Source organism: Hyperoodon ampullatus (genome assembly GCF_949752795.1).
Source record: "Hyperoodon ampullatus genome assembly, chromosome: 10".
NCBI classification, from domain to species: domain Eukaryota; kingdom Metazoa; phylum Chordata; class Mammalia; order Artiodactyla; family Ziphiidae; genus Hyperoodon; species Hyperoodon ampullatus.
This window is the reverse complement of record NC_136923.1, coordinates 9,508,722-9,524,523: the sequence shown is the minus strand read 5'-3', so window position 1 is coordinate 9,524,523 and position 15,802 is coordinate 9,508,722. Positions and strand designations below refer to the sequence as shown.

At 41.7% G+C, this 15,802-nt stretch overlaps 1 protein-coding gene across 1 annotated transcript in view; it reads left to right on the top strand.

Moving 5' to 3' along the window:
- The window catches only part of GRM7 (glutamate metabotropic receptor 7), a gene marked incomplete at both ends in the record, with an annotated part of 809,284 nt that extends 795,940 nt beyond the window's left edge, over positions 1 to 13,344 (top strand). Inside the window, one exon of the mRNA XM_079713568.1 lies at positions 13,295 to 13,344. Coding sequence (XP_079569694.1) covers positions 13,295 to 13,344 — 50 coding nt within the window. The remainder of the gene's footprint in view (positions 1 to 13,294) is intronic.
- Between the last annotated feature and the right edge of the window lie 2,458 nt (positions 13,345 to 15,802).

Here is a 15,802-nt window from a genome sequence, read left to right as displayed (position 1 = left end):
CTCCCACTACATTTTATCTGCGTGTGTGTGCGCGTGTGTGCGCGTGCGTGTCCTTTCCTCCTTTTGCTATTTCTACCTCCTCCTACAAAGGAACTGCAGGAACTCAGTGCCCTCCCCTAGGCCAGGTTCCCCTCTGCAGTGTTACTCCTCCCCGCTGAATTCCTGACTAGTACCTTCCTTTGTACCACCAGACCCTCCCCTTCCAAGGAATCCATCCTGTGTGCTGCGTGCCAGAGTATCGGAAAAAACCCAAAGTCTGGTTCCAAAGTCTGGAACTTTGGCCAATAGAGAGATTTCCAACATGCTGTAGGGGAATGGTTTCCTAATTGAGAGACATGCAGGATGGACATACCCCCCGCCCATTTGCATCTCGCTAACGACACACAAGCTGTCTCCTTTTTATGGTCCGTTCTAAAACACCTACTCCTTTGGCCAGCAATTCCCCACGCTCATGCCGTGACTACCCAAGGTCTGGGATACATTTATTGCCCTCATTTCCATTTCTTCTGCCCACAGAGAAAATAATACTTTTCAGAATATGAATGAGGGTCTGGAAATCGACCATTATCCAATACCATTTCCCACGAAAGTAATACTAATAGTTAGTATTTTACGGGTCAACATCTCAAAGCCTGGGGCATATATTAAGAAGTAGAAAGCATCTGTAGGGTTTTCTGTAAAAGGCAATATAGGGAACGGAAAGAGCTGTGATTGCCTGGGTTTGCTCACTGACTGCCGAGGACACCAAAATGGAAAGACATTAATAGCCCCAGTCCAAGTTGAATACACAGTATAGTTCACTTGGACACCCTAATCCCGTGGGTTGAATGATTTTATTTTTACGGCCGGCTCTGTTACAGAAATTGATATTTGGGCTGTATTTACAGGACACCAAAACCGCCGGTTGAAAAGTGAGTGAGTGAGTTCAAACTGATTTAGCAACACTCTGATTAAGTAGTGAGCAAGGGAAATCGGGTGCTCAAGGCAAATTGAATTTTCTGGTTGACTTTGGGTTACCTGATAAACTCTCTTTGTTTCATTCCTTACCGTGGAAATTCTTATTTTCAAAAATAAATCATCTCACTCTGTTTATTTGGTGAAGCGTGCTGAGGATGATTTAATCTTTTTTGCTCAGATGGGAGTTCTGAAATGGCCTTGGGTTCATTTTTCAGGCTGCTGGTGCTAACCACAGAAAGACTGCAAGTGTGGAAATTTAGAATATTGGATATCTTCTTGGAATTCTCTTAATTTCTTGAAAATGGATCGTTCTTTTCCTTCCCTCTTTTCAAAATGCTGATTGCTGACTGGTTTCCTCTTCCCCATCTAAAAACGGACGAACTATAGGTGGGCCAATTTGAATTTTCATTTTGAAATCATCAGAAAAATTGTATAGAAAATACTTCCAAAACTTGGATCTTAAAAAAAGAAGTTGAAATCAGACTAATGTCTTTGCCAGTAGACAGAGGCAAAGCACAACCCTCTTGCTGACTGCAGATTTGGAAAGGTAAAATCAGGTTGACTGGAGAATTCTACAGACAGGGATGGAAGGTCTGGAAACTGCTGGTGTATTTATTTCCCCTGAGAGACCGAAAAGAGTCAGCCATTCAGCCAAAGGATTCTCCTACCACGGATGTTTCAATCCATCACCTACCTGAATTGGTCTTTGGAGAAGCAATGCATAGATTGTCCAAATGCAGAAGTTATGGCAAGCTAAACGGAAACCTGGATTCAAATCCAAGGGCCCAAGATATAGCAAATTCTTGTCCCATTGAGAACTGATATACACTCGTTTCTGGACATCTGCTGGCAACCTGTAGCTTGCCAGGTACAATAGCTCATCAGCAGCTGGAAGGGAGAGGCCTCAGTGCTGGACAGAAATGAGATTCTATTTCCAGGTGTGAGCTTTCTCAGAGGCAGGGAGAAAGGAGAAGGGTGTTCAGAAGAGCAAATTCTACCCACTATGAACAGAACTCTGCTCTCCACCTTTCAAAACCCACTACTACATTTTCTCAGTTCTCACTTACTGGGGCATCAGAGGGATGCTAGAGCAGGCCACCAGGAAGGACCTTATAGGTCATTAAACCCTGCTCACTCATTTTCTCCCCTCTCTTGCTTTATAGTACTTCCATTTTCTAGAAATTTCTATAAGTACATGAGCTAGCTCAAAGCCTATTAAAAGAAGGGGTTCACAGTGGTTCAGACGTGGACTCTGGAGCCAAATGGCCTGGCTCATCCAGCTCTGTGGTCTTGGGAGTCACACTTAACCTCTCTGTGCCTCTCTTTCCCCATCTGCAAAATGGGGAGAATGAAAGCATCTTCTCAGACCACTGATGAGATGATCTGTCTATAATGCTTGGTTCCATGTCTAGGCACGGCAAGCACTCTACAAATATTAACCATTACCCTTATTAAGCAAGTTATCTTTAAGTAGCTATTTCAAACTATTCCCTTTCCAATGTCTAACGGGGCTACAATAAGCATCCCTATAATCAATGATTACCAGTTCCGATATTGCACGAAGATGACATCGATTGTGTGTGGGAGTAGCGGCAGCCATTGATTATGTGTACAAGTCTGTCAGTACAGTAAGAAACTGTCATTTTTGCCGTATCAGAAAACACCAAGCTCCAGCTTCCCCCTTTGCCTCCAGCTGACCGATACAACCCCTCAAAGTGCAAGATTTCAGTATCACACTTCTGCAGAGATGAAATGCTAGCTAATGATGGCAGTGCAACCGGATGGAAGTGGAAACATGTTGACAATGACTTGACAGGTTCCTTCTCCAGTGAACAGATGAAATGCACTAGGTGCTCTGACAACTCCTTAAACCTCCTCAAGGATCGTTGCTGACACCTAACAGAATCCAAAAATCAAACAACTAATTTAGTTTCCCTGTACAGGCAGCCTGACCTTCTGCTTTGGAAGGAACTCTTTCTTCCAAGGGAAAAGCATATGCGCACACGAGTCAGTGTGATGAGTGTGAGAGAGATTCTCCAAGTGCATCCAGAGGGAAGACTAATCATAGCCACATATATTGAGTAAAATTATACCCAGCCCCATTCTAAGTGTCTTACATATATTAACTCATTTAATCTTCCTAAGGACCCTAGAGATTGATGCTATTATTATGTCCATTTTCTAGATGAGGAAACTGAGGCACAGAGAGATTAAAGTATCTTGCCCAAGGTCATACAGCTGACTAGTGGTTATCCCTGTATTTCTTTTGTCCTTATATCTTCCCACTCCTTTGCCTTTTACTCTGGTGGGTATTTTGATGGTCACTCTTGAATTAGGATGGTCAGAGTTCTACACCAGGCCACAGAAAGTACTGCAATTCTTTTTTATCTCTTCTCTGAGATACATGACTGCTTGGAGAGTATTACTTCTTGGTGGCAGATATTATGAGATAAAGGTAGGGCAACTTCACAGCAAAGTTGTGAAGCATACATTTCACTTTGGATGTGAAACTTTTCAAACATTCAGAAAAGTAGAAAGAGTAGTGGTATAAGCCACCACTGAGATACTCACTGTTAATATTTTACTATATTGGATTCATATATATCTGTGTGTTTTTGACTTGAGCCATTTGAAAGTCAGTTATATCAGATACCACAAGACATTACTCCAAAATATTTCAGTTCATCACAGAAGGCAGACATTCTCCAACTTTACCGTTATCTCATTACCACGTCTAAGCAAGTTCAATGTAACCCTCTAACAGCACTCAACACTCAGTCCCCAGTCTCCTAGCTTCAGTCTCTTTATCCCTCCCATACACGGCAACCCTGAACTTCCCCATCAAATCTCTCCAGACCCAGTGCCTTGAATCCAGGTAAGAGCGCACTTCCGCAAACCCCTGCTGAATTCTAGTAATGGGAATTCCAGTCTCCTATTAGAATCCATCACGTTATATCCCAAGTCACCTGACCAAGAGTTCAAAGAGGAACAGGCACTGTGGACAGGTCCATTACACAGCCTCAGGGCAAACAGAATACACTGAAGGAAAGACTGTCAACCGTCAATTTAAAATTAGGAATTTGATACCCGGAGCCTGTGCTCCTCAACGGGAGAGGCCACAGCAGTGAGAGGCCCGCGTAACTCAAAAAAAAAAAAAAAAAAAAAAAAAAGGAATTTGATAGATCTCCCTAGGGATTGTTAAATAATCTTAAACACCTTGAACCTAATATTGAGATTGGCATCAAAGGGGTTAACCTTCAATGCCAATCTCAATCCACCCTACACAAAATACAGTAACAGATTTGCAATATGTATAAGAAAAAAGGAGGAGAGAAAGCACTGCTGTAGATAACAATGAAGGTGGAAAATATGGAAGGAGTATCGTCAAGCACAGGTTGTGTGGTTGTGACTGGAAACGGAAGCCCAGAGTGAGAGAAGCAGGCTCGCTAACATTAGACCCCAGCCACGAGCAGTTTCTGGGGCTCTCCTTCAGTTTCTTCAATAGAAGCCCCTGTCTCTACTCAGGCATGAAATGGTTAGGGGTCTGTTCCATCCACCTTTTATTTGAATACAAAGTCTCTTTTCTCTTCCTTCAACTAATAGTTGTGATTACTCCTGACCATTCTCTATGATAAACAACTCTCCCATTGCCTTTGACTGGGTGACGAGAAGAACTGCCCTATAGCTATGAAGATCAGAGGGCTTTCATGCTCCAGGAAACAGATCGGGCCAGGAATACCAGGCTGCTCACCACTTTGCATTTATCTCAGAAGGAAGGAGAAAAAATCCTGGCAGAAAGCATAAAGCCGAAGGGAGAAGCTTTAAGGACTGTCAGACAGACACATGAGTAGGATCCCTGTCATTAGTTTCAACTAATTTCAAACCAAAGACTTATCATCCTTCATTCTTTTTGTTATATATGTATGTGTACATACATAGTTATGGGAATCTGGCCTATTAGACCAAGAGCTCCTTGAGGACAGGGGAAGGTCTTATTCCCTCTGTATCCCCAGCAACTAGTGTTTAACACTTAGTAGACATCTGCTGTATAGTTGTTGTGAAGTGAAGCTTCGCCTAATTTCTATTACCTGTCATAGAATCTAATCCTTCCATCTTCCAAAGCCAGGACCCACAAATATACAGTCCTTGGGATACTCTAGCCATCTTTATCTCAGGACAGAGCTTCAGTTCTCAAGCCCTGTCTTTTGCCCACAAAGTTAAGCTCAGCTGGATTCCAAGAAAGGAAGGAAAGTTAAGGTTTCCTTCATCTCTTTTCTCTGCCTAGGTCAGGAGTCTTCTCTGGTTTCCTCTCCTTTGAGCCCACTGGTCCTCTATGATCTGCGGCCACAAAACAAGAGTCAGTTGAACCAAACTCAACAGAACTTGACTGCCATGTCACACACAGTACCTCCCAAATTAAAAACCAAACAAAAGAACAATATAGCTCAGGTCTCAAGGATGCTTCCCCATGACAATGGCCAAGAAGGCTCTTGCTTATGTTCTCATCCCCAAGAGAGCATGGTGGTGGTGAGGGCAAACGTGGCCCCAGGAGATGCTTCCTCATCAAGAACCCCACTGTAGCACTGTCCTGGAATTCCACCTAACACAAACACAATCCTAATCACTCCATCACCTCCAAGCTGATCTCCCTTCCTGCACTTCCCATCCTCTACCTCTACCCCATTTCCAATCCATCCTTCAGGCTACTGTTGAAACCCTCTCTCCTTCTTTCACATATTGGCACTGAATTCTCATAGTTCATCCTAATATCCAGAACCTTATATGCAGAATAAAATACCCTTGCCATCTCTTCGGGCATTCTTTCTTCTCTGCATGAGCCCTGTACAGGCCGAACTCTTCAAACTTTTTGCTATTCTCTCTAAACCCTCAGCTTCTTCACAGCAAAAGCTAACGTGGTACCCTCCAGGTGGAATGTTCAACACCTGTGCCCTGACCCCCATGTCCCCAGGCAGGGAAGTGTCTCCAATTCACTGCTCAAGCACGATTCCATATTCCCTTTACTTTGAAACCTCTCCTGAGGGCCTCAGGCACGATTTTCCACACTTCCTCTGTGCGCATGTTAGTGATACCACCTCCTGCCAGGGCTGGAGTTCTCCGCACACCTTTCCGCTCACTCTCTTTGTCCAGCATCCCGGCCTGTCAGCTGCCAGCCTCGCCTCGGGGCTTTGCACCTGCCCTCGCTCTGTGATCCAAGTTCTGCACAGCTTCTCTCTCATCTCCTTCCAAACTCTGCTCAAATGACATCCCCCTTTGAACCTCAACTGCCACCTTTTTGAGGACAGCGACCTTTGCCCAATCCCTCTCTGTCCCCTTTGGCAGCCTTTCCCCAGGAGTCTGAGATCATCTGACATCATCATTTGTTGATCCTCATTATTCATGGGTTCCCAATTTGCAAACTCACCTACCCACTAAGACTGATTTGTATCACCAAAACCAACACTGTGGTGTTTTCTGGCAATTGTTTGTGGACATATGTAGAGCATATTTGTCACTGGATGTACACATTCTAAGCTCAGGCCGACAAGGGTTTCAGCTCTCATGTGCAAAAAAATGTGTGTTTTTGCAGTCTATTTAATACCTGCATTTCACATTTTTGTACTTCTTTGGGTGATTTTACACTGGGCAGAGTGCTGTCTAGTGTTGCTTAAGTGCAGGGTGGGTATGATGTGCCTTACAGAGAAAAGGACACATGTGAGATAAGCTTTGTTCAGGCATGGGTTGTAGTCCTACTGACAATGAGTTCAACAGTAATGAATCAACACTAGATGTTAAACAAAGTTTCTTTAAACAGAAACAAACATACAACAAGGTCACGTATTGATTGGTTGACAAAAATGTTGTGACCTGAGGCTCACGGGAAACTGTGAGCCTCCCCTAGGAGCAATGGTCTAGTATTCACTAATTCAGTGTTTACAGCAACTTCATAGAATACAGCAACTATGAATAATAAGAATTGGCTGTATCTACTTTTCTTTCTTTCTTTTTTTTTTTTTTAACGACCTGCCTTCCTGTAGTAGAATATAAGCGCCATCAAAGGAGGAACTGCACCGCAGTGTAACACAGCTATATCGCCCCGCCTATAACAGTGTCTGACACATAGTAGGTGCTCAATAAATATGTATTGAATTGCACTGAACCAGGAAATGTTCCAGGATACAGACTATCTTTCCCTAGCTTTGTGCCACCGATATTTAGCCAAACTACTAGCACACTGTGAACTCTTGGTAACAGGTGATGATGCCCCAAAAGAGTAAGGCTGGGATTTTAGCTCCAGCTTTTCATCTGTGATCACTAAGTACTGTTCTGCTACTATTTTATCACTATCGCCTTATTTACAACATTATCCTTAAGAAGGGCTTTGACGCACAGCTTCAATATTGGATGCATCATTGCGCTGCATCCATAATATGCTCCAGAATGCTGGGATCCATAATATACTGAAACTGCAAATACACAAAAGTGTTTCAATGCCCAGGCAAAGTGCATAATAAGAAAAAGCAGACATCTGTGATGCAGTAATTCAGTGCATCTTTATTTTCCAAGGCAAAACATATACAGCCTCAAACAAATTACCCAGATATTAGCTTGGCTAAGCTGAAAGCTGTCTCAAAACAGAGACTTTATATATTTGCCTTAAATGCATATTTTAAGAACGGTGTAGGGGCCTCCCTGGTGGCGCAGTGGTTGAGAGTCCGCCTGCCGATGCGGGGGATACGGGTTCGTGCCCCGGTCTGGGAGGATCCCATATGCCGCGGAGCGGCTGGGCCCGTGAGCCATGGCTGCTGAGCCTGCGCATCCGGAGCCTGTGCTCCGCAACGGGAGAGGCCACAACAGTGAGAGGCCCGCGTACCACAAAAAAAAAAAAAAAAAAAAAAAAAAAAAAAAGAACGGTGTAAACCTGTGCTTGACGTTCTACATCTTAAAGCACCAATTAGGTTTTTTAAAGAAACACAAATGTTCATTGACTCCTTTCATGGCAGAATTGAAAATTGATTTCTCAATTTTAGCTGGGCTATTGTGGCCCTCCTTGGATGCTAAAGTGGGAAAAAAGAGCGCTGTGGTTTAACTTACAAATGAAATCTGAGGAGCTATAACAATGGTTAGCTTTGTACATAATAGCACCACAGGGACACCGAGAGGAGAGAAAATGATGGCAAAGTGCATGATGTTCCCACGTATTTTTTGTGGTCTATTTCCCCCATAGGATCCTCGTAGAGCTGACAAGTACTTCAGAGAGCAGAGGCCCTTCTATAATAACACACACTAAACAATACATAAATTATTACATATAGTAATAAATATTGAGCAATGACTATGTATTACACACTCCCCTAGGCAGTTGGAAGAAAAGGTCCTGGGAGAGCTAATGTTGTAAACATGAGAAAAAGTGATGCACCCTGGTTGTGTAAAGGATGACAAAGGAAAAATAGAAAGGCCACGAAAGAGGAGCAGCGACACCTGGCTTGAATTCAGGGGGTCAGGAAAGGCTCCCTGGAGAAAGTGACTTTGGGAAACTACAACCCAAGAAAAGAGCAGGAGGTAACCAGTTAAGGCAATTGCTGAGTCCATGGTATGACTATCTTCACCTTTCTAGATACTTCCAAACATGTCTCCCATGTGATCTTACTAATCTACATTTCCACCAGTGTGGCCTAAGAATGTCGACTTCTTCACACCCTCACCAATTCATGGCCTCGGCACACGTTTTTATTTTGTAAGGATACGGGCATGAAATACTATCTTCTTATGATTTTAATTTGTATTTTTCAAATTGATGAGGTTGAGCATTTTTCATTTGTTCTTCCTCACTACAAATTACCTTTTTATACCTTCCTTTTTAAATTAAGTTGTCTTTGATACATTTCAAAAATTTGGGGTATCAATCATTTGTCAGTTAAATATGTAGCAAATAATTTCTCCTGGTCTATAGCTTTGTTACCTAACTCTGTAACTGATGTTGTTTTTCAGACACTAGCATTGTTTGTTATTGGAAACAGAAAGTAGAGTCCATCAGTAAGAAAAGAGTTAGAGAAACTTTTCCGTGTTGATAAAAGAAAACTCTACAGTAACTACAATGACCAAATCAACATAAATAGGGCTTCCCTGGTGGCGCAGTGGTTGAGAGTCCGCCTGCCGATGCAGGGGACACGGGTTCGTGCCCCGGTTTGGGAAGATCCCACATGCCGCGGAGAGGCTGGGCCCGTGAGCCATGGTCGTTGAGCCTGCGCGTCCGGAGCCTGTGCTCCGCAACGGGAGAGGCCACGACAGTGAGAGGCCCGTGTACAGCAAAAAAAAAAAAAAAAAAATCAACATAAATAAATCTTAAAACCACAAAGTTATATGAAAAACAGTTTGTGAATGACTATGGGCAGAATGATACCATTTTTGTGGATATTTAGTAAAAAACACAAAGCAATGCCTATCTATAGTTTATGGGCAACAACACAATAGTGGTATGAAACCACATTGGGAAGGACCCAGACCAATATGAGAATGGTAGCCTTGGTGGGGGGGAGGGGCAGGAGAAGACGGGCAGTGGGGATGGGGATGTCTGGGGGGTGCCCGGGTGGCTTCCTCTCTGCTTTATTTCCCCCAGGTGGATGGAGGGGCACGTGGAGCAAAGATGTCAATATGTTAAAATCTTATCTTGGAGGCTGTGATATATTATGTTCACCTTCTATAGCTGTTTGAATCACTTCACACATACACACTTGATAAGTACATAGCTACACACACATATAAAATTTTTTAAATAGCTCAGGAAAACACATAGTCTTTGTTACTAAACTATAGAATCCCTTGTTATTTAAAAAATAAGAAATTAAATATGGAGTACAGAAAAGAGCCCTATTAAATTTTACTTATTCACTGTTTCCCATAATTCAGTGTTTCTGACAATATCCATTAGACTCAAGTTCTTCTCCATTTTTGTCTTTTATCCTTCACTTCCTATAATCTGAGTGACAAGCACTTCACAGAACACACTTTGAGAAATTTTTGTGGGACAAAAAGGCTCAGAGAAAATTAAAGAGAAAACAACTAATTCACTGAAGTTAATTGAGCTTGATTTTGACAAAACGCCAAGAATAAGTTGGAAGGTCTGACCTTTCTTAACTAGCAAGGGTGTGTTAGTAATTCATTCCAGAAACCAGTGTCCACAGCACTGCCTCACTGTAAACATCAACTCTTCAAGATCCCTTGCTTTGAGAACTTCTGATAAAGATAATTCTTAAAATTCAATAGGGACCATGCCTTACATTCCTACTGTTCCTTGAAACTTACAATTTTATAAAAGAAAAAAATTGTAGCTATTTAACAATAAAAAGCCTATTTCCTTAGAGGGTATTTCACTGCACGACTATTTAGAGCTAAGCAATTTTCTTTCCTAGGCCATAAACTACAGTGCTATTCAAATAAATAGAGTTATCAGAGGCCACAGACACTTATTTTATTTACTCATAAGGCTACAATGGTTTAAAAATAAACATTCCAATATGTCGGTCAGTGCTCTGAAACGTACAGAAATTGCCATTCTAGGAGTTCGGGGTTTTTGAGCACGAGCCACCCGTTCTCCTTGCTTGGCCCTGCAGTAAACCTTTCTCTGCTCTTAAAAAAAAGAAAAAAGAAAGGAAAAGAAAGAAATTGTCATTCTAGGATTTACACAACTCCATTATCATTTTGCTGCCATGTCTCTCAGCTGTTCTGCAAAGAAAGCATGCACTGGGGCTAATCATCTATACAGAACTTTGTAATTTAAAAATACATCTATGGGGCTTCCCTGGTGGCGCAGTGGTTGAAAGTCCGCCTGCGGATGCAGGGGACGCGGGTTCGTGCCCCGGTCTGGGAGGATCCCACATGCCGCGGAGCGGCTGGCCCCGTGAGCCATGGCCGCTGAGCCTGCGCGTCCGGAGCCTGTGCTCCGCAACGGGAGAGGCCACAACAGCGAGAGGCTCGCATACCGCAAAAAAAATAAAAATAAAAATACATCTATGCATTATGTTATCAGATGAGAAACTAGGATATTTCATACATTTGTGCCATTAACAACCTGCAGGGTGACAATTATTCTACCTATTTTACAAAGGCTCAGAGAAGTTCAGTGTCATGGGACCAGTCTAGGTCACATCTCAAGTAAGCGCTAGAGCTGAATCAGACCCTGACTCAGGTGAGTCCAAATGCAGCATCATCAGCCCTCATCTCAAGGTTACCAGAGAACACAAGAAGATAATCCATGCCAAACAACAGTGAATTCCCGGTATTATCATCACTTCTAGTTTTCTTTTTTAAATATAACCTCATCTTGATTACAGTTTAATGCAAACAAATGCTCAGATTTGCAATTCATGGACAATATTTTCTAGGTTTCTTACTCTTTCGACAAAGATTCTTTCTGAGTAACTGGTGTTTTAAAGTAAACTGTTTGAGGAATTTCAAATACGTTTGGCTTTTTTCACTAGACAGTTATGGTTATATAGAAAATAATCTTAATTAACCATGCAGTAGAGGTTGTCTTAGATATTTAGGTCAGGATAAGCTTCTGGGTTTTGTGTTTGTTTTTCTCCCCTTTGTCCTGAGGATAATTACTATGTTGGCATTTGACAAGGCATGCTGTGACTATTTCTTGCAACTGTCAAGCTGGGGTTCTCTAGCTGCAACACTGTAAATAGACTTCAGGGTTAAAAAAAAAAAAAAATCTTTAGAAAGTTTTCCTACATGTCCTCAAACCAAGCATATCACAGAAGACAACGAAGGCTGTGATAACAATGAGAACCTTCTTAGAAGACCGAGGCATTGATGAAGCCATGCATTTATCAACTGAGGACGCACAGTGACCAGTCTCATGATGGATTTTCCAGGAGACCCTCAACTTCATATAATTATAATATATATAAGATATAATAATACAATAACATAATATTGTCATTCTAATTTTAGTTAATAAATGGAACATGATTGACTAGAGAAATGAGCCTACATCTTCAAACCAGAATTTGTCAGAAGGAGAGTCTCAATATTTAATCCAGAACCTAAGATCAGTCTTGTTGTATATACTTCTGTAACATACTGGCTGCATTTCTCAAAGTTCAGATACAGACCCTCTCCTAGTATGTTACTGTGGCTTCTCCCTGTCTCTAAATTCACACAGAAATCCCTACTTAGAGTTCTGGGGACTTCCCTGGTGGCCCAATGGTTAAGACTCCACGGTCCCAATGCAGGGGGCCCGGGTTCAATCCCTGGTCAGGGAACTAGATCCCACCTGCCTGTGCAACTACGACCCAGCACAACCAAATAAATAAATAAATATATTTTTTAAAAAAAGAGTTCTCGAAGAATTCTTGCAACTTGTTTGTGTTAAGTGAACAACAGAATTTAGAACCTAAGAACAGTAAGTAAAGTCATCAGTAAATGCTACATGATGGTTATTTGTGTCCAACAGAAGCTGATGCAAAACCACAAAGCATGTCTCATGACAGCAGGTATAGAGAACTAAAACATAAAGCAGGAATGTACCTTGGGATCTTGGTGTCTTTATTTCCAGCACAGGACAGGAAAGGGTCTGATTTACTCATCAGCTGCTCACCAGTGCCTCGCCTCTTGTCTGCCATATGGTAGGCAGCTGACACATACCTGAATAAAATAAATAAATGAATAAGTGAGGGAGTGCGTGAAGATGAGTCCTGAAATCGCTATATCAAATAGAAAAAGAAAGTAGTGTACATTTAAGAAAAACAAATGTAGCCTGTGCATGTTGAAATTCTGGGCAGATTTAAGTAAGCTTCAAACCTTGATGGAAACAATTCTGCAAATTACCATTTACAACTTACTGATGAGAACACTATAAAAGTCAACCTATAGTAATTTGATTGTGTAAATCAGAACCAGAGAAGGCACTCTGGTTGGTCTAATCTGTAGCCAACCTAAATTAATTCCAGTGACCCAGGACAGACCTTTGCCAAGCAAAGGCCATTTATTATGCGAAGGTCTGGGAGAAGATCACAAAAGGAAATTTACTGCAACATGGGTGGGTCCTTTGAGCTAATTAGAAAGCATGACACGGACTGATACATTTATTCACGGTACGGACCATTAAAAAAGGAGGTTGGAGATATTTCAGAATAGACAACCCAGATGGTTTGAGAATTGCTGGGCACAGCAGATTTTAGTGGACAAAATCCTACAAGTAGTCAAAGAAATCCAGCACGATTTGCATTGTCCCATCTTGCCCTGGCACCCAAGTCATCATAGATCTAATTCTGCTTCTACCTTTGCAAATGGAGTCATTGTCACGACTGACTCTTTCACATTTGTCTTTCAGGCCCTGCTGCAAAAAAGAAGTATGTCAGTTATAATAATCTGGTTATCTAACCTTCTCCATTCCATGGAACCCTGGAGGAGGAAGACTCTCAGTTATTTTGTCACCCAACCTGGCACAGGACTCTTTTGGTCCTGCCCGCTGCCCATCACCGGAGAAGCATCCCCGGCTGGGAGACCAATGATAGAGGATCCAAGTGTCCTACACAGCTGCTTTATGAAATATTCTTACTTTATCTTGGCTTAATAAGTCACTGGCATCAGCACTGCCAACTTGGCTGCAACTTTGGACCTTCCCTACCAAAGGGAGCGTTGAGACTCAAGTCCCAGCTAGGCTCTTTAGGGTGAAGCTTTGAGAGCCTTAGTGACTGTTTTGGGGCTGACCTGTCTTTCTATGTCTGTACTTCCAGGCTGCAAGGTTTTGAAATTTTCTGTACAGTTTGTGAGGACTTTTGCACTTTGCCATCCAATGTTGTACCTCAGTTCACTGTTTGTTTTTGAATGCCCTCTTTCCATAGAACCCTATCCTCTCAGATGGCAGGATATTTGGGAAAACCTTAAAACAATTAACATTTTAAAAAGATCTCAGCAGACCAAAATGAAAAATGTATGTACATGACTGTATAATTATGATTATAGTACCGCTGAAAATCACGTTATTTTTTTTAAGACAAAAAAGATATTTAAAGACCAAAAACTGTGCTGAGAAAGTATACCCCACCTATCTTTGGTATAAGATAGGGCACACAGAAGAAAGGTATTGGCTGAACGGAATAGAGGTCTTGATCTTTGGAATGCATGCCGGTAATGTATTTTACAGTACACGTTAATCATTTATGTTCAATATTTGTATTTGTGTTCTCTTTTGTTATTTTAATTAGGATATGGGTGTTTTGCAATAATTTTAATAATGACTAAGCTATTTGAAGAAAAGAATATGGAGTTTTCATGTCTTGAGGTTTGGTTCATGCCCCCCTATGACTGACCAGTGCGATAAGGACTTTAAAAACAAAAAGCATGTGTGTTTTCTACTGTTTGTAATAAGTACTTTCGTTAATTCTGCTGCTCATGTGCCAATTTAGTGGAAAAACACCATCGCTGAACAATACCCCTTTCCATTTTCTTTCAATTCTGTGCTATTGTCCAAGAATGTATCAATAAAATACTTTGGTTAACTTTTTTATTTCCTGCAATAAATATTTTTAGTTGTTTATCCCTTTTTAGTGACAGTTGATTTCATACAAATTTTAAGTTAGGGAGGAATGCAGACAGCCGAATGTGTTAAAACAACAAGTTTTAGCCCACCATGAAGCTGTAGCTGATATACATGTATTAACCCAGAGGTGCTAAATTCTCTCACAGAAAAGCTGTCACTAAGCCCATGCATTTTGTTTCTTTGTAACTGAAGTTGATACATGACAACCTCAGACATTTTCTCAGAAAATTACCTATCCAAGATAGCAAAAGTGCCGGAGGGAAGAGAAAATAAAGAAGAAACACTAGCGTCCATAAAAAGCAGTCTGGGGCAATGGAGTGAAAAGATAAACATCTCCCCAAAACTTAACCAAAAGAGACGTAAAAATAACTCTTATACAGCATTTGCCTCTGTTTTCAAATAAACAGGTTGGTCATGCTGATAGTAAGATTAAGACCTGGGGTTACTAAAATTCAACAGTAGGAAAGGCCCTCACAGACCAACTCGTAGTAACTTGGGTGTCAGGAACATAAAATAATGTCTATTTGCAGAGGGTGGCATTGGTCCTTAGCACTCAGGGTTGGACCCCCAAATCCAAAATGGATTTCAAGGAACCACTGTGCATCTGTGGCTCATTTTCTACTGTGAATAATAAAGCCCACACCTGATTTTACCTTTGGCATCTGGTGACCTCTTCCTGCCACCCCTCAGCTCTCTTGGCCCAGGTAACGTGTGTGCAAACAATAGAAAACTCATTTCACTATCGGACTGAGAAAAACGAATCCATCTCCCGGGTTTTCCTATCTCTGAAACACGCTTCAAAGAACAGACCATGGGGAGAAACGCAAATCACAGCAGAAGTGAGTTTGGATTATCCACCTTTTCAAGCTGTGGAGCCGAATGATGTACTGTAAAACCTGGCTCCCCGTCCTGCTAGCTGTCCTGCAGGAAGTTACAGAAATATTCTAGAAACATTCTGAAGCCTCCATTTCCTCAACTGGAAAACAAGTTAATGCTACTACCTATCTCACGGGGCTGGGAGGATTAAGAGAATCCATGAAGGGGCTTAGAACAGTGCTTGGCATTTGGTTAACTTACTATACACGTTAGCTATTATGACCACCACTCCTACAAGGCACATCAGCACCAACATGGTTTTTACATTTTGTCTTAAAAATAAACCTGTGTGCATTGCTTTCTCATTCCAGACATGGAAATAGAATCTGTAAAATAGCCCATGGGCAAGCCAGGCTGCCTTCTGGCCACGTAGTAGAAATAATTTTCACAAAGAAGTTACGTAAGAGCCTTTCCTGATAA